The following is a 19,521-nucleotide window of genomic DNA, read 5'->3' on the forward strand; positions in this document are numbered from 1 at the left end:
CAGTGTTCCAGAAGCATCTACATTAAATATTTAGCCTTGTAGATTAAACTGTTAAAGTTGTTTTTAGATTTTCAGGTGTTCTTTCTGGTTTTCATTTCTGCTTTTCTCATGTTTAGTAGAAAAAGCTACATTTCTATGTGATTCAAGTAGGAATGAACTAATTAGTTTATTGATGCTCAGAGTCAGAACATCAGCATCGGTCTCCTCTGGTAGATGAAGAAGTGTTTAAACCAAATGGTAAGTGGCTAATTGATTTTTTGACACTTAGTGTGTTCACATTAGGGAACAGAGCCATGGCTGGTCCCCATTGCTCATGGAGGTGGCAGCTTTCCCATTTCTCTTATTTTGAAAGAGGACAGCTGTCTCCACTGTTAGATATTTTGCATGAAGTTTTTGACAACAGGTACCTTCAGTTATTCTCCTGAACATATATGGCAGGAACCTTGTAGGCTTGTTTAGGATGAGGGGCAAGGAGATTTTTTTCTTCTCCTCTCAACTTGTGTGAAGTCGAAAGATCCAGAGGAATTACGTGTTGAATGTAGCCCATTGATTTGAAAACCCCATCCCAGTTAGCAGCCTTATTTCCTGAAGGAATGATTCTGCAGGCGATTATTTCCATGAAAGCTGACAGACTGGTGGAATACATGGCCCTTTTTAACCATTAGACCTCCTAATTAGATGTGTCAACACAGAGACCAGGGAAGATTTTCCAAAGCGTATTTGGCAGCAAATAGAGCTGCAGGAAGACTCTTGAAATGTGGGTAAACGGGAAGGCGCTAAGAGGCTACACCCCGAGTCAGGGTCAATGTAAGAAATGCAATACACAGTACAGATACTTCAGCTAGCCCAGTCCGAGGAACTGCTGTGGGTAGGAACCTGGCAAAACCATGCAAAGCTGGTTTCTGCACTGCAGTGGTTGCCATGCTCGCTTGCCGCATGGGAGGTGTTAGGCTCAAAAGTGTGCAGAAGCAAAACCCTCCACAGGCTCGTTCACCCTGCTGAGAAGCAAAGCCCATTAGCATCAAGATTTCTCTCTTTTTCTTTCTCATAGTAGAGTTGAGGGTCCAGCATCCTAAGGATGTTAGGAAATACAAATATGGTAGGGAAAAACAGGAAAAACAGTATCTTACTAGATCAGCTGATATACTCAGAAAAAAAAACCTGCTACACTGTAGTTTATTCTGACTTCTAGTTAGAACCAAGAGGACAAACTATTTTTTCCAGATGGATCAATAGTTCTGGTAAAACATACCACCTCCCTAGGATGGCTGCATATGAGGAAGAATAATTAATTATCTCTGATAACAGGAATAATAATTTATCATTTTGTGTTATGATATTCATTCGACTGTACAGAGAAACAGAGACAAATGCATTCGAATAATCTTGTGTTACGTTTTAACCACTTAAAATTCAGTGAAAAATACCCATAGATGGCAAGAAATAAAAGCAGACAGGAGACAGATGAAAGCCTAGAGCCTGAACACCCTTTTCCTTCTCTGAAGCTTCACCAAGGCTTCCTTCACCTGCTTGTTTCTCAGACTGTAAATCAGGGGGTTCAAAGTGGGGCTGACGAGACTGTAGAAAAGGGAAAGAACTTTCTCCCTCCCAGATGAGTTACTGCTCCCAGGCCCCATGTACATGAAGATGGCATTTCCATAGAACAGACCCACCACAGTCAGGTGGGAGCCACAGGTGGAGAAGGTTTTTTGCCATCCTGGTGCAGAGCGGATGCGCAGAATTGTGGCCAGGATATGCAGGTAGGAAATTAGGATTAAGGCTAAAGGGAAGAGGAGGAAGCACACGCAAACAGCAAAGATCAGGACTTTATTGACTGTAGTGTCAGTGCAGGCCAGCTTTAAGACAGCAAGGATTTCACAGAAGAAGTGGTCAACCTCACAGGGGCCACAGAAAGGCAGGTGTAAAGCCAGAGAGGCTTGTAGCGTACCAAATATGAACCCAAAAGCCCATGAAACCGCGGCAAGGGTGAGGCACACCCTCCGGTTCATGATGAGGGCATAGCGGAGGGGATGGCAGATTGCCACGTAGCGATCATAAGACATCACAGCCAGCAGCACACACTCCGTAAGTGCAAAGATTAAATAAAGATGTATCTGTGTCCCACACCCGGCAAAGGAGATGGTGTTGCCTCGTCCAAGGAGGTTCCTCAGCATATGGGGGACATTGTTGGAGGCGTAGCAGATGTCCACGATGGAGAGGTGGCAGAGGAAGAAGTACATGGGGCTGTGGAGGTGGTAGTCTAGGCAGATAAGCACAAAGACAAGTGCGTTTCCAGTCAGAGTGGCACAGTAGAGGACAGAGAAAAGGCCAAAGAGGCAGAGCCGAAGGGCTGGGTTGCTGGAGAACCCCAGGAGAATGAATTCTGTGACAGTCGTTTCATTCTGCATGCTGTGCTGGAGGTGAAGCTGCACAAACTGCAATCACGGAGATCTGGAAGGGAAGGAGCAAGGAAAAGGAAAGAAAATTGAGAGTTTCCCTAAGAATGTTTTGTCCTTTACAGTGCAGCTCCCTTCTCCATGTTTTCCCCTCTGACTCCATTGGAAGGTGCATGCTACCCTCACCATGGTAAGTGATGTAGATCTGAATAGCAAGATCTAATCTCTGCACAAACTTTGAGCAGTTTTGAGCAATTTCACACAACTTTACTGCCTAGATTGCCCTTGATGTCTGTCTTTTTCTGGGCTGGGATTTATTTTTTTTTTTTGCAGGGGTGGGCTTTCTCTGTTGGAGAAAATAACAGGTCTCTATCGTGATGAAGATTGTAGGTGTCAATTTAGGTGAAGTCAGAACATCTTCAAAACAGCTATTTTTAATTAAGTCCATATTAAAATGAATGCACAGTTCACAAAATAATTGCAATTTTACCATTAAACCAATTAGCATTTCAAATCCATTGCTGTGTCCTCTTTACTTTAGTGAAATGCCAAACTTACCCTCCATGTCTTTCTTTTTCTGGGTTGGGTTTTTTTTGGGGGGGGGGGAGTTGAATCGTGTTGTTGCTCAATCCGTTATTCTATATCTAACTTCACTTCACATTGCTGAACAAACTGAGAGCAGATAATTATTGCTAAAAGAATATTACTAACATTTATACACAAGAGTTTCCTTACCTGTAGCATCTGGAGAAGTGTGGTTTGTTCCGCTCCGTGGTTTTTATTAGGGAAATCTTATTAGAAAGTTCTGTATGTTTTCTCAGACACCAAGCAAAACAAAGAGCTGTTCCACTCTGTTCAGCTCCCCACATTCATTTGCTTTTAAAGCCAAACTTTTCTGTGCAATGTGTCTGAAGGGACACTGTTTTGATTGCCAACAGGCAGTACAAAAAAAAATGTCACAAGTATAAATCCCCAGAGTTTCACCCTTGAACTCTGGGGATCCTTCCAGAAAGTAAACACCACTTCATTCTGAAATGGGACGTGGCATTGTACTTACCTGGCATTGTACTTACCGACCCATTCATGTGGGTTTCTTTTCTGTTAAACACAGTCCCCTCCATCACTTTCCCCTTTATGCCTTCACTGCCTCACAGAGTTTCCCTGCCTCCAACAGCGTACATAGAGCTTTTTGTTTCTGAGATACTAGCACAGCAGAAACCCTTCTGTTAGGAGTTGCCAAATGCAGTATCTCGACGCGGTACAACGCTGCTGCGGCTCCATGTCCCCATGTTCAGCCAAGTAGTGAGGCTGAGCATGTGTTTTCCAACTGGCACACGTACATATGCATACATAACGTACATACGCCCTGTCACATGGATCCACAAAGCCCTTGCACAAATACAAACAGCACAAAGAGCCTTGATTCTGTTCCCTGACAGGTTAATCAGGATGAAAGACACTCAGTGGAAAATATATACATAGGTACACACAGAAGCCATATGGGTTGCATCAGTAGCTGACTTCAGGCAGCCTATGCAGTACTTGGCCCCGGTATCCCATGGTCTCCCAGCTGCCTCAGGTACAAACCACATACATGCAAACAAGATTCTTCAGTAGCTGTTCCACACCTACAACCTTACCAGATCCCCTGGCCTCTCCCAGAGCTGGCTTGGGCCTCCCAGTCCCTCCAGTAGCTGACTCGCAGACCCTCTGGTCTCTTCAATACCTGGCCCACACCTATGGCCTCTCCAGTCCTTGGGTCCCAAGCCTCTTACTCTACTTGCTGACTAGTTATTCTACTTGCTGACTAGTCCAGCTCGATGCTCAGTAGCAGTTGTGCACACTGACGTGCACACCCTCACAATGCACACACACTGTGGTCTCCGCAGCTGCTGGTGCCTCAGTTCCATAGTCCCCTACAGCCCAGGGTCCCTTTCCAGTTCCTGACACATAGACTTTACACACAAAGTAGAGACATACTCACTCAGGAAAACAGAAATGGAGTTTAATAAGAAGACGGGACTGACCGTGGTGATATCATGGGTAAAGCAGAATAAACAACCACCTGTCGTGGATCTGGATTCTAGGTTTTATTTAACAAGATCAGCCCCTACTTGATTATTGCTCTCTCACACACACGTGCACACACACGCTGATACAAGCGAGCTGATGAGGTTCAGCACATACACAGTGCTACAATCCAAAGGCTGCAGGGAGGTTACTGCAGATCCGGGAAGGTCAGGCAGGAAGCTGCATTGGTTCCTGCTGCCCTGTTGCTCGCCATTATCCATTTTGGATTTCCAACTGGCACACATACATATGCATACATAAATACATATGCCCTGTCACATAGATCCACACCAATTGAAAACAAAGCCCTTGCACAAATACAAACAGCACAAAGACCTGGGCATCCCCTGGCTCCCTTTCTTTTCAAGATCCCTTCTTCTTTTTGGGAACCCTTCTTTTTGACATCACCTCTTCTTTCTGGAACCCCACCCCCCCAGTTTTCCCAATCTAAATTGTCTACGTGAGTAGTACAATGCTTGATCAGCCTCCTAATTAATGGGTCTGTCTCCTATCTCTTTAATTGTAGGATTCCGAACATGCCACTTTTGCTTATTCCAGGTGTTACTAAAATTCAAACCCAGCCCATATGAGTTGCAGTTGGCAAGTAGCAGGCTTCTGCTTGACAGTTCAGAATTCGGTTTCAGACGTTCACAACACAGAGACCTTGCCATACACACGAACCCAGTCATGAGTTGGCTTTTAATATTCACGGTTTAAGCAATTATTTTTTTGTCTATGACAGGTGTTCAGGTACAGAGCATGACCAAAGAAGTGCATTCCTCCCTCCAGTCTGTGAAGTGAGCAGAGGAGAGTCAATACTTCTCTGTTGGGTCTCACATCCAGACAATGTGGTCAATCCCTCCCCTGTGATAGCCCTGGGAAAAGCCACATCAGGGTGCTCCATTGCCTCTGCCTAGGCTACTGGGGTTCCTCCACCTGCCACTGCTCCTTTGTACTCCTTTGTGTTTGTGGAGTTGAACCTTCAACCACACAACCTCACACCTACAACACGGGGAAAATGAGCCATTGGAGAGGGTCCATTGCTGAAGGTCATTAATCCAAAATGCTGTTTGTGAGAGTCAGGAGACGTGGCTCACCTGCTGGTTTCTGAGCTACTCCGATGAGAAGCACAGTAAGCTCTGTCAAACAGGCTGTGTCTGCATCTGCCTTGTCCTGGCTACAGCACCCTGTGCTGGGGGAGTGCCATGGAGAGCAAGGAGGATGCTTCTTCCCTGTGAGCAACTGAGGATGCTCAGCTGAGTGCTGCTGCAGGGGCCGAAGTGGGGCAGGCAAGGAGGGAGGGAAACGCAGGAATGGGGGAGCTGGGAGTAATGGGACAGCCTGGGAGGTGCCTGAGAGGATCAAGAACCCTGTACGCACAGGAAGAGCTTAGAGGAGATTCAATTTGAGTCCCTTTGGTTAACCATCCCCTCAAGATCTGGATCTTCTCTAATTACTTAGTTACCTTGCAGTTTAACAGCCTGTTGTAGAGATCCTGACTGGGAGATGACTGTGCATGGAGGAGTTACTGATCCACAAAGCCGCTAACTGAGTGCAGGTCTGGGCTGTGCTGTATGTACAGTGCAGCCTTCAGTCTGTGTCCCTACACCTGCCTTGGCTGCAGGGTAAACTTAGCTGGGGAATCATAACAGAGGAGCCTGCAGGCAGCTCCTGCTTGGTGCCTGCGCTTACATGAGGACTTCATGGCCCTGCGGTTATCTAAAGTGCAGCAAGAAGTCCTCATGTGAACATCCTTTATGAACAGAGTTGTTTTCTTCCAAGAAAAATTGTGTAATATCTTGAATGACCAAAAAGGAGGAACTTCTCCTCAAACGGGATCTGTATAGTGTGCCAAGGGAAAATCCATCTGGGATCTGTCCAATGCTGCATGAATGCAGGGTTCCCAGCATCTGAAAGGACAAAAGATTTACTTGCTACCTATATGCCTCTTCTTATTCTGCCTTACTAAACCAGCAGCTTTATTAAGTCATTTATTAAGTCATTCTTGCTGAGATCCAAAGAGCCCCACACTATCTCCCTCTCTCAGCTCATTCCCCTCCCCAGTGCAGAACAGATGTGCCCCAGTGAAACCTACCAAGGGTAATGTTTGGGATGCTGTCTGCAGCGTGGGAGGGGAGAAGGTTTGATTTCAAAGCTCTGGCCAGCTCCCACTGTCATTGCAGTGTTGCCATGAGCAGGAGGAAGAGATTACACAGACAGAACAAGACATCACCAGCTCATTGTGCAGAGGTGAGGACTGATGCTAGGCTTGTGGAAATCTATCTTTGTTGCTGTTACACAGCCTCTAAGTCAGTGATGGAAAAGTACCTGTGATGGAGATGGGGTATTATAGGATGCTATGTCACCTTCCGGGATATTTAGTCCCATTCTGTCCTCCATCAATCTGCTGGAGTGTGCCCATAGCACAATTTAACTGAAGTATCCTGGCCTTATTCTGCTCTACAATGAAACAGTGACCCTATTGTTCAATTATTCACAAGGTGCTGAACTTTACAGCTCTACTCCCAGGCACTGAATGCCACCTGAGACTTCTGCAGACTCTTATTCATGCCCCAGGCTCCCACTTAACTGCTGACACCCCCTCAGCCTTGCCAGTGGTGCAACCTACTCAGTGTAGCTCTCACCCTCCCAAAAGGGACCAGCAGTGAGCCTCACACCCCTTTGATGGCCATGGTCCCATCCAGAATGCATCCTGTTACAGTCAAAGACTGACCTCTGACAGTCAATGCTGCCACTTGAGCTGGTATGGTGAGTGCAAGCTGAGCTGCCCTCAAGGGGTTTTCAAGCGCTTAGAGCCAGACTGGTTTTTAACCCTAACTTGGATATTTTGGAAGAACCCGTGAGACAGGTGAGGTTCAACAGCACCTCAGACCTCAGCTATGTAACTGTTATAGTGATAATCAGTGTTGTGAGTGCTTATTTTCTCTTGAAAGCCTTCTCATATTTGTGGTTCCCCTAAAGCCTAAGCTTATGCCATGACTGGATTTCCTGATGATCTTAGCTAAAACAAAATTTCTTGAGCCCATGGTTGGACAGGAAAGCTTGCAAACATTATGCAAGTCTCTCTGAAAGGCTGCTAAACTCTTCCAAGTTTACTGAGAAATGCATCTCATGGTTTTAAGAGTCTCCTCCTGTTTGGGGAAAGGAAGACCATGATATTGGGTGCTGGAGTTAGTGACTGGAGCGTGATTCTTCACGCACCCAGTTCAGAAGCTTCTTCTGAACTACAGTCCTGCAGACTATAGAAACACCACATAATAGTTTCCAATAGAAAGATAAAGCCTAAAAGCACAGCAGGAGTTTGAGGACTGTGACACTGCGGTCTGGTGCTTGGTCAGCCTTCTAGATTAAACACAAACTGTCATTCACAGATGTGACATCAAATGATTATCCTCATATGAAGAAAGTTTGGGGAGGTTACTGAATTTCATCATCCTATTCAGTATCAAATCACATGTTTGACTACGGTTTTGTATGTTGTAAAAGGAGCACTTCTAAGTCCTAAACTTATTACTCCTGGGCACACTAGATGTGTGGAACTATACATCTGTTCCATCCATACTTTTTCTCATGGGAGTCATTTTAACCCCTTGGGCTGCAGCCCAAGGCCTGATGTCACTAAACTCATAGGAAAGACTTGGTTTCACTTCCAGCCTCTTAGAAATCCTTGATCTACTTATTATTCTGCTTGGGGCACTATAGGACATTTAGTCTGTCTATTGTCTTTTGCCATTCCCCATTTGCCGTATCACCTTCTTGGTTCAGAACAAACTTCTCTGTTATTTCTCTCAGTGCCTTCCCACTTTGTGCCAGTCAAGCCTGTGGAACGGTGGAGTCAAGCCTCCGCCCAGTAGTAGGAGCTCTGAAGTAATGCCTATCCTTATATTTCCTGCTATTGAGTTATACTAATCCAGAGAACAATGCCGGAAATGTAATGCCTTTTTTTTTTTTTCCTTTCAATCCATTCAGTTTTGGAATACGGAAAATTAGAATATGAAAAATAAGAAAAAATGTAGTTTGCTAAAAATTTAACCAAGAACTTACTAACGAAACCACGTCTAAGCTTACAGGGAAGGCTGAGATTGTGAACTATCAAACAAATCTAAATAACAAGGTCTGAGAGATGGTATTTCTTTATTTTCTGAACTCTGCAATGACAATTCCAACAAAGTTAATTCACGGGTTTCCGTTTTATGTCGCAATGCCATATTGCGTTTGGTTGACTCGTTGATTTCCTGACCCAGCAGTTTGCCTCGTGACTCACAACTCCAGTTGGACTAACAAGAATTTACCATGCTAATATACTTTGCTATTTACAAATAATTCCAAAGAATTGTTAATATAGTCTTGAAAAGCGTGCATTTATTTGGGTTTGTGCATTAGACTGTGTGGCAGGAATCTTCCTCAGCCTCCACTTGAAAATGAAACAGCTTTCCAGTCATAATATTCAAAAAGACACTTTTGATAACTTTGAACAAAACTTCCCCTTTTTTAGGGAGAAGAGCTTCTAATTATAATCGCAGTGAAGCTTTCCTTCACTTGTTTTCTTTACTTCATGAATTAAAGCGGTGAAGTTCATAGCATTTTGTTATGTCCCCTTGATGATACTGTTACCAATTAGTCCTAGGTTTTGAGGTACCACAAAAGCTGTGCCCCAGAGGTCTCACAGGATGTATAAAGGTGTGACTTGTTTGAATGGCAGGTATTCAGAAGACGTGCTCTATACCCTGCATTTCTAACAGCTAGTTTTTCTCTTAATTGGCATGTAGTTACGATGTCTATCCCCCTTTTCTTCCAGTCCTTGTCAGCGAGACAGGAAAGACTGCTACCGACACCTCAGGAAAGACATCAATGGCAAGACCGAGCAAAGGCTGCATCAGTCTGGATTTTAGAGTTGTCATCACAGGTACCTTTCTCTAGGTGAGGAATTGCAGACAGTCTGAAGGCTGACTTCTGCATGTCAGCCTTCGGTTTCTGATATTACACATGCAGGTAAGCTGAACCAGAGGGTCCTGAGATCTATAGAGTTCCCAGTGATTTCCAGAGCAGTGCGACTAGTGTCAGTGATAAAGGATTTAGCCCTGTTTCTCTCATTTATAGCACTATTGGTTTGAAAGAAACAGTTCCCTGGTTCTGCCTTTCCTCATAGTTGACTCTGTGTTGTGACGAAGCTGTTAATTATAGTCAGGTTTTACTTAAAACATTAAGATGCATTTAAATGTGTTAATATATGGCACTAATGGCATGAATAATGAAACTGAATGAATCAGTGGCTCGTTTTATCTAACATTACTAGCTTTTGAATACCCAACCCTAGGAAGAAATGGCTCCACTGTTGAAAGGCTTGCTGGATTTTATTTCGCAATGCTAGATGAACAGGGACGATATTGTCCAAGCATAAAGTCATCTTTTCCTTCCCCTGTGTTTGAACTGCCTGGTTTTGAATGCTCTTGCACTTCTAGACCCTCTAGTCCCAGAATACAAAATTTCATCACGGAGTGAGATAAACCATTGGGAATTCAGCCTCAAAAAAGCCCCAAGGGATTTTTACTCTGAACGTTCAGTGCTGTTTACACTGAGCTGTTTCTCTGACTTCAGGGTAAGATACCAAACTTGGTTTTCCTACCATTTCACTTCATACTGAAGGAACAGCAAATAAATGCTTTATCGTACTACATTCAGTAATATTCCTAACCTGAAAGGGGAGTTTGCAAAGAAGCAGGGACATTAAAAGGAAACAAAGTTCTCTTGCTTACTGTTATTATTCCTTCACTGTAGAAATACTGTCCATTTGTGACAGAGCACTACTCCCTGCTGCTATACAGTGCTTTGGGGATTATGAAGGGGAAGTGGTTTTGTTACTTTTCTCACCATTCACGTCAGATTTCTTTCTGTCAATGATCTCTTTCTAGACCAGAAGCTTTATGATGAATGAAACCAAAGTGATGGAGTTCATCCTGATTGGATTTTCAGAGTTTCCAGATCTGCAGATTCCATTATTTGTCTTTTTTTTCCTGACTTACCTTGTCACCCTCACTGGAAACGTCCTGCTAATGACAATTATCAGGCTTCATCATCATCTTCACATCCCTATGTATTTCTTCCTTTCCATTCTCTCTTTTTCAGAAACTTGCTATACATTTGCTCTCATTCCCAAGATGCTGGTAAATCTAGTAACAGAAGAAAAGGCCATTTCTTTCACTGGATGTGCTGTTCAGATGTTTTTCTTCATTGGCTTTGGAGCCACTAACTGTATGCTTCTAACAGCCATGGGGTATGACCGCTGTGTGGCTATATGTAAACCTTTACATTACAAAGTCCTCATGAACGACAGAGTCTGTAGTCAGCTAGTGGCCTTTGCAACGGGGACCGGCTTCACCTTGTCCCTGATAGTTACCTACTTTGTATTCACATTGCCTTTCTGTGGAGGGAAGGAAATTAATCACTTCTTCTGTGACATGGCTCCTGTCATCCAGGCAGCTTGCACAGAAAATAACGGAATTGAGACAGTCATCTTTATTTTTTGTATGGTGGTGGTGTTTGGCTCATTCTTGTTGATTCTTCTCTCGTACTTTTTGATCTTCAACACCATCCTCAAGATCCCCTCTACTGAGGGGAAAGGCAAAGCCTTTTCCACTTGTGCCTCCCATCTCACTGTGGTTGTTGTGCACTTTGGGTGCGCCTCCATCATTTATTTAAGGCCCAAATCCACCTATTGCCTACAGGAGGACACTCTGATTTCTGTCACTTACACTGTGGTGACTCCCTTGCTGAACCCTGTGGTTTATAGCCTGAGGAACAAGGATGTGCATTTGGCCCTTCGTAAATGCCTGGGCAGAAAATTGTGCACATGGATGAGGTGAAGGAAGCTCCTTCAAGTCCTGTTGTGAATGGGATCTCCCTTTAGTTATATGGCTATTTTTGTACTTTGGCACTGGAAAAGCAGGGTGCACCTCCATTTGGAATAATAATGCATATCAGCATTGATTATCCTATGATAATCTTTAACAGGAGAAATTGCATTTCTAAAAGCTGACCTGCAGCCACTGCTCGCTGCCAGCTATGTTGCTTACAGTTTGAGCTGGTAACAGAGCTGAAAAGACCATTGAGATATACTGAAGAGTAAAGGACTACCTGCAACATTTGGATAACTTGGTCTGTAAGAGAGGTGCACGGCATTTATTGTCCTTTCTTATCCAGACATTGGCTTTCACTAGAGAGCCAGAGAGAATTCCTGCACACACAGACTCATAGAAGAAGTTAGGCTGGATGGGGACTCTGGGCATCACGTTGCCCAGTAACCCATTTCTGAAGCAGGGAACCTCCTGACGCACGCTCCCTTGCACGACTGCATCATTCTTGGCAGGTCTTGAGATCACCATTATGGTCCTGAAGAACATTATTTGATTCCTCATTTCGTACCACCCTGTAGAGGGAAGAAGAATGGTCTTGTCTTTACAATCCAGGTAGGTAGAGCCATTTAATGACATATGGGTCTCCTTCAGCCCAGCTGCTGAACGCAGGGAAACAGCCTTCCACTCTGTGTCACCAGGCTACAGTCAATCAACCTGAAGCGCTGCCAGAGGAGAGGACAACAGTGACTGTGATTTGCTCTTGCTATTGTGTCTTGCACCCGTTATCTTGGTGGGAGAGAGACAAAGCTGCTGTTAAGTCCCGCCTGGGGGCAGATCTGTTTCTGATTCTCCTCTGTCTAAAGCATCTGCCCTAGTCACGCCTCCCTGCAAAACACGGCCATACCCAAAGGTTGGGCTGGCTGCACACAGCCACAGTAGAGTCTGAGGGAGCAGTATGTACCTACCTGCAGGATGCAGATCCGACATCTTGCTCTGGGGCTGGGACTTTTCCTGCTCATGCCTGAGGCTTACTTCCACTTCAAACTTCAAGTTCTTCCTGCCCGGTCAGATTCAGCGAGATCAGAGGCAAACCCCAAGTTACTCAGTGCGCATGGAAGCACTTTTTTTCCCATCTGAGAATGGTGGTGTTTGAATCTCATATTCTCCCATCCTGCACACACGCAGTCTAAGCCCTGCTAAAGTCACCTTCTTTCTAACCACATTGCAAAACACATCAGAATAACTCGCTCAGAGCACGCGCTTTCGCTGACTGCCAAGCATCCTGCAAGATTTTGCCCATTCCTTTTTAAAGAAAGCTGCACAACCTCGCCTGGAATCATTAGGACAGTGACAGGGATCACTACAAGGAAGTGCATCTTTCACACATTTTGCTTTTGAAATTATCTTGAGCTTAAGCCCTCCTGAGCTTAGTTCCTCGACAATATGTCTCCCTTTGGCCAGAAAATGTGCTCCACCCCACTGCTATGTTCCACTGGACTCCCTATGGCTGACCCAAGCCGAGCACACAAGATGGGGGTGCCTTTCCTTCCAGGCCTTCCTTCATAAGAAATGGCGTTGCATTTCATTGCCATCAAAGGCCAGGACTGCAGGAAATTCCCCTTTCACGATTTCACAAAGGCCGGGTCCACAAGGGCATCTAAACCCCTACACTGCAGATCATTTTTGGTATGCTGTGCAATCAGATGCCTTTTCACCAGCTCCTCCCCACACTTGACTGTGGTTTTCTCAGCAGCAATGTCTACTGATTTTGGGCCTGGGGGACAACCTCTGGGGTTTGGGTAATGCAGAGGGGTTTCACCGGGAATATCCAATGGGAATCACTTCATCCCTGAGACCGCAAAGGGAAGCAGCACAGCTGAAGAGCACAACAGGAAAGGGAGGAGCAGGACAAAATGGCTCTTCCCGGAAGCAGCTATAGACAGAGAAGTGGATGGAAGAAGACCGGAGGAAATGGCTGAAATGGGAACTGAACATGTTCTAAGTAAAGGGTGAAATGCCTTATTTTATGTGACAGCGATCGAGCAACAAGTGCTACAGCAGCAGTGGTGGTTCTTCGATTCCCACAAAGGCAATGCACTGCCAGAGCCTGCACTGAGCTTGCGGGTCTCATGACCCTAGTCATGACCCCACTATCCAGACCCTACTCATTGCTCTGGAAAACGGAGCCATTGGGCCCAGGCTCTGCCTGCCCAAACGGCACAGGAGAAGGTTCCATGGCACCTGCAGAGGAGCCGCACAAGGCGTCATTAAGGAGACAGCGTTTAATGATAACAAGTCTGATGGGGCTTCTGCAAGTGGCACAGGTGATTCCCGCTGCCGTTGTTGTGCTGCGACATGGGCCACAGGGGGACTTGTTAAAAGTTAGGAGTTCTTCTTTGGCAAGGCATTTACATGCCTCCTGGTGACAATGTTAGGGGCTGGCTGTGCAGGGCCCCCAGACAATACTTGGCCAAGCCCCCAGGGCTGTGAGCAAAGCCAACGCAACAACAGACCGTTCCTCCCCAAGACAAGGACGGATGATGACCTCTGCTACTCTGCCTTCCTCGGCCACGGGCAACCAGCACCACCCGCTCTGCGGCTCTGCCCCTCTGCCACGGCAGAAGGTGGCTCCAGGCTTTACCTGTGACTCCCCCTGCCTACCCAGCCAGGGACCCTCAGTGGCTCGTTCCACCCGTGCATTGGGGGAACGCACCTCCTCACTTGCCTTGTCCACTCTCATGTCCGTAATAAATAGAACCCTTCTCCTGTTTGTAGGCACAACCACAAATGCTTCTACACATTTGGTTCAAGGGCAGCTTGTTGGGAGTAAAAGCTCAGCCCGTGTTGGTGTTGCGCTGAACCCAAAACTGTGTTTCTGTGGGTGGGATTGCTAAACTGCAACCAGGATCAAGAAACAAGGGCCACCCTTTTGGAAAGACCCAACCTTCCCCATTTCACTTCTTCAGGCGTGAGAGGTCTAACACAGAGGGCTCTTCCCAGTCACTGCCTCCACCGCTTCCTCTGTCTTTCCCCGGCAAACATGCCACTTTGTCCTCTCTCGCTTTCCCATATTGCCCCTAATAATTCTCTCCAGAGCGCCAGGATCCCCTTTTGTTCAAAATATTGAACCTGCAGCTCTGAGCCATTGCCGACTCCAGTCTCTCTGCACTCATTGAGTTCTTCCTTTGCATCCATTTTCTCTCCTTTCGCGTGCCTTGAAGGCTCTGAAAATGCCCAGTGCCACTGACAGCAGGTATGGACATGCCCCCTCCGAGTCCCTCTGCTCTGCCAGAGCATTCCTGTGCCCACATCCCCTGCTCACAGCTCAGCCCAGGGCAACCTCCAGGCAGGCTGCTGCCCCCCTTCCCATCAAGGGCTGTGCTACCGCCCCCCTTTGCAGAGCTTTCTGCCTGCAGCCAGCTCCTTGCCTTGGGCCAGCCGGGAGACGCTAGTCCAACACGCAGCGCAAAAGGCCCCATGTCCCACACGGCACCGCAAAAGCTTTTATTGTGCCCTCAGACCGCACAGCTGGGTTTGGCAAGATCCTTGCACGTCTCGCAGCCCTCTCCACGCCAGGGTGGGGCGAGAGCTTCTGCTTTCCTCTCAGTGGGCAGCAGCAGTGGCACGGGCAGGCGCAGCCCTTCGCCCGGGGCATCTCTTCTTACTCTTGGTCGTCTTCTTCTTGGAGGGTGAGGCCACGCGCCTTCCTTGGGGGACAGCCCTGCCGTGGGGCCTGGGCACCGCAGCTCCTCGCAGGAGCTGCTGGAGCACAGAGCACTTCTGCAGCGCCGCCCGCAAGTGCCACGGAGAGATGCGCTTCTGCTTGCTCTTCTTGCAAACCACGGCAGCCGCGTCCACGATCTTGTGCGTCACCCACTGCAGCACCGCAGCCAGATAGACGGGGGCCCTGGCTGCAAAGCGCTGGGCAAAGAGGCCTCTGCGCAGCTGCCTGTCGATGCGGCTCACGGGGAAGAGCAGCCCGGCCCGGGAGGAGCGGGAGGAGCGGCTCTTCTTGGCCTTTGCTTCCCTGCCTTCCGAGGGGCCCCGAGAACACGTGGGGGCCTGGAACTGCCCCTCCTGCTCAGGCGCCGCGCAGACCTCCTCTGCCCCCGACATGCTGCCGGCAGCTTGCTCCCGCAGCTCTCCCCAGGCGGCGCCTTCCCCTGCCCTGCCTGCCTTGCCCGCCTGCCCTCGCTTCCCTTGCTGGCCCTGGCGCCTGGTTCCTGACCCCGGGCTGGCGCTGCCTGCGCCTGGCCAAGCCTTGTCCTGGCAGGCTGTCCCCACGTGCTCTGGCCTGGTCGCAGGCCGCTTGGGCCCAGCCTCCCCTCAGAAGAAGGGCTCGGGCTCAGCCCCTCTCCTGCGCAGGCCCTGGCCCTTGGCTCTCCCGGGCAGCGGGAGCCAGGGCTCCTCTTGGGCGGCACGGGCCAATAGGAAAGGACTTCCCCTGTGACCTCATCTCTCTGATTGTGACATCATCACCACTGGCTCCGCCCCCTCTGGCTGATCTCAGGCAGCAGAATCACAGAGCCACAGAATGGTACGGGGTTGGCAGGGACCTCTGGAGATCATCCAGTCCAACCCCCTGCCAGAGCAGGAACACCCAGAGCAGGTCCCACAGGAACGTGTCCAGGGGGGTTTGAATGTCTCCAGAGAAGGAGACTCCACCACCTCCCTGGGCAGCCTCTTCCAGGGCTCTGCCACCCTCACAGCAAAGAAGTTCCTCCTCATGGTTAGGTGGAACTTCTTATATTCAAGTTTGTGCCCATGTCCTGTCCCTGGGCATCAGTGAAAAAAGACCGGCCCCGTCCTCTTGACACCCTCCCTTTAAGTATGTATAAGCGTTGATCAGATACCCCCTCAGCCTTCTCCAGACTAAACAGACCCAAGTCCCTCAGCCTCTCCTCGTAAGGGAGATGCTCCAGGCCCCTCAGCAGCAGCAGCTCTGCCCCTCAGTTCCGCTCCCCTTTCCCGTGGCGGAGGCTTTCCCAGCGCCTGGCAGGGGGGCAGCCGCTACAAGGCCGAGGGCTCTCCTCTCCTCTGCCTCCTCCTCCTGCCCCCCTGCCCTGCCACTGCTTCACATTGTCCCTTCCCTTAGGCCTTCAACCCACATTTTCCTAAGCCGCCTTCTTCCAATACCTCCTTCTCTTCTTCCCCTTTTGAAGCCCACTCTCACCTCACATTGCCCAAAGTAGTTTCACACTTTCAACTCAAGTGGTAAAGCCAGATCTTCTCCCTTGCCCCATCTTCCTCCCATGTCTTTTTGAGTTTTCCACTGTTTGCTCTTATACTCTGTCATTCAGGGATGACTTTGTAAGTGTATGTTGCAGCCTGATGAGATGCAGAGGTTGTGCCTGTCCAAGGGTGGCAGCTGGAGCTGCTTTCCTCTTCTCCTGGTTAGCATTGGTAGACATGCGGAGGGGATAGCTCATGCTGCTTCGTATAAGGGCAGTATTTCTCGCACCCAGAGATGTGTCTTTCCTGGTGTTCTGGGAGTAGCTGTGGAGTTTTGGAACCATTTCTGGGATGACAGAAAGATGAATATCCTTCTTGCATGAGGTCCTTTCAGAAATAGAGTGTTCCCAAATGCCCGTACCACTAGCAGGAATGCACTCTATTTGTCTTCTGTTATTAATAGTAAATTCTTGTCGCTTTCCAATTTCCCCAGAGTTCTTACCATCGATATAGTCTGATTTTTAATGCCTCACTCTAAGCATCACAGATCCAAATTAATATTTATGAACCCTGCTGCCTTTGCTTATTGTTCCTTACACGTACCCCACGAATTGAGGCTCCTGATATTCATGATCTTCTCTCAAACAAGAGGAAATTCTTAATAGAATAAATACTTGGGTGTCAGTATTTTACAAATCTGTTGGATTCCATTTTCCCGGCTTTCTTTATCATACTGGAAAGTAAAAATCTACCTTTAAAATTAATAGCCAATATTCACAATGTGATATGATTGTCAGCATCCCTTTGCAGAGCTTTATCCCGATATCCAGCTGTGTGTCCTTGTCCAGCCAGGGGACTCTAGTCCAACACACAGCACAAAAGGCCCCGTGTCCTGGGCACAGCTATAAGATGTCATTGACTTGTCTCCTGGTTTGAGATAGAACAGAACCAATTTTCAGTAATTCTACTTTTCTGCTAAGTATCTTCTACTTAACTACACTTTCTGAAATTAAGGGCACATTTTTCAGACAGTGTCTGCTCCTGGCAGTGATAAGGTCTGATGTTTATAGTGAATACCAAGGAATGGTATGCAGAGAGGCTCTTGCTTATACTTACTACTGTAACAAGCAAGGTCAGCTAACTTTGTTATACGCCCTGTTGGAAGGTCGGAAGCAGAAGAGCATAAAAGTGTCACACCTGTGTGGAGGAGCAGACAGGACAGGTGACCCAAACCTGACCAACAGGGTATCCCATCCCATCTGCATCATGCTCAGTATAAAAGCTGAGGGATCAAAGCGGTCAGCCTCTTTTCTTCAGTGGCCTGTGTCCAGGGAAGACTCTGTCTGTTTGTCCGCCTTTGATCTCGATCTGTGCATTCCCGAATCCAGTTCCTGAATCCAGTTCTCATCTGTTGCTGAATCCAGTCTGGAACTTTCCCTGTGCCTGCCAGTGACATGATTGTCATCCCGGGAGCTCAGTACTGGTTTTGTATATATAGAGTATATATTTCATTATTTTTTAATTAATATTCTAATATTTTCTCTTTATTATTAATATTTCATGAAAGTAGTTTTCGTTTCCCTTTCAATCCATAAGTCCCTCTCCCTTATTCTCTTTCCCTTCTCTTCTGTGAAGGGAGAGAGAGGTTAAAAGAGAGCATCTGTTGTTCATTTAGTGGCCAGCCCAGCCTAAAACACAACAGATTTATTGGTGCCCAACATGGGGCCCGACCGGGGCTCTGACAGGTTGCCTGAATAGTTCAAATTCCAGCTTGTTCAGTTGAGAGAGTTTCAGATTTTTTTCCTTTGAGAGTCTCAAGGGGTTGGAAATTAAAACAGACAGCTTGCATCATGTTGTTCTTGAGCTAAATACTATATCATGTCTCTATAGAGTTTTGCTTAAAATTAGTTGACACAATGCTGCTTAACCTGCTGTATGTCTTGTGCTATTATTCATTTGTTCTTTGTGTTTATTTGCGGTGGTTTGGTTCGGAGTGCTGCTATTTGGCTATGGTTTTAAACCGCAATTTATGCCAGAATAATCTGGGTCGTGATTTTGCCCGCCAGCCTCGGACGTCACCTAGTGGATTTTGTTGCTAATTACACTTTAATTTTGCCTTTGGGAAAGTTTACCTCTTCTTTTTATCCCAAACCGACTCCACTAGAGCGTGGGGATTTCGGGAATTATTGTTACTTCCTCAAAATCATGATTTTATTATTGACTCTCCTGAATGTGTTTCAGGGGTTTTATATCATACTTTGGTGCAGGAATAGGTGGTGAAAGACATGCACTGCTGCTACTCAGACCCCACGAGCCACTCCACCACCTGTACTGGCACTAGTCACCCCAACACCTCTACCAGCACAAGCTACACCAGCTTTGACAACGAGTACTGCCACTATTCCAGCTGCTCTGACAAGTACCGCCACTACTCAAACTCCATCAGTACCAGTACAAGTCACTCCTGTGACCAGGAAACAATGAGGTCAGTTCATTCCCCTGCCCCTTATACCAAAGACCAGCTCAAGTCAGAACACACAGGAGAGAATTCTTCTGATGAAGATCCAGGAGAAGGTCCTTCTAAAGCAGATAAAGGAAAGGATCCTTCTAAAGTAGATCCAGGAGAGAGTCTTAGGCACTAAGAGTCTGTCGACACTTAGGCAGTGTCGACAGATGGGGAAGACGCAGGAATCATAGAATGGTTAGAGTTGGAAAGGACCTTAAAGATCATCAAGTTCCAACCCCCCTGCCACAGGTGGGGACACCTCCCACTACACCAGGTTGCTCAAAGCCCCATCCAGCCTGACCTTGAACACCTCCAGGGATGGGGCATCCACAACTTCCCTGGGCAACCTGTTCCAGTGCCTCACCACCCCCACAGTAAAGAATTTCTTCCTAATATCTAATCTAAATCTCCCCTCTTTCAGTTTAAAACTGTTACCCTTCATCTTATCACTATGCTTCCTGACAAAGAGCCCCTCTCTATCTTCCTTGTAGGCCCCCTTCAG

At 47.1% G+C, this 19,521-nt stretch overlaps 3 protein-coding genes across 3 annotated transcripts; 1 reads left to right on the top strand and 2 right to left on the bottom strand.

Annotated features, from left to right (window-relative positions):
* Positions 1 to 1,472: 1,472 nt before the first annotated feature.
* On the bottom strand, positions 1,473 to 2,408 carry LOC141473288 (olfactory receptor 2A2-like). The gene has a single exon (XM_074160719.1). The coding sequence runs from the start codon at positions 2,406 to 2,408 to the stop codon at positions 1,473 to 1,475; it is 936 nt and encodes a 311-aa protein (XP_074016820.1).
* Positions 2,409 to 10,414: 8,006 nt separating this feature from the next.
* LOC141467973 (olfactory receptor 10T2-like) lies at positions 10,415 to 19,155 on the top strand. The gene is made up of 3 exons (XM_074152766.1): positions 10,415 to 11,309; positions 17,163 to 17,197; positions 18,787 to 19,155. The coding sequence occupies exons 1-3, from the start codon at positions 10,415 to 10,417 to the stop codon at positions 19,153 to 19,155; spliced, it is 1,299 nt and encodes a 432-aa protein (XP_074008867.1).
* Positions 14,945 to 15,457, bottom strand: LOC141466224 (histone H2A-like). Its single transcript, XM_074150078.1, has one exon. The coding sequence runs from the start codon at positions 15,455 to 15,457 to the stop codon at positions 14,945 to 14,947; it is 513 nt and encodes a 170-aa protein (XP_074006179.1).
* Positions 19,156 to 19,521: the final 366 nt, after the last annotated feature.

Source organism: Numenius arquata, chromosome 1 (assembly GCF_964106895.1).
Source record: "Numenius arquata chromosome 1, bNumArq3.hap1.1, whole genome shotgun sequence".
NCBI lineage: Eukaryota > Metazoa > Chordata > Aves > Charadriiformes > Scolopacidae > Numenius > Numenius arquata.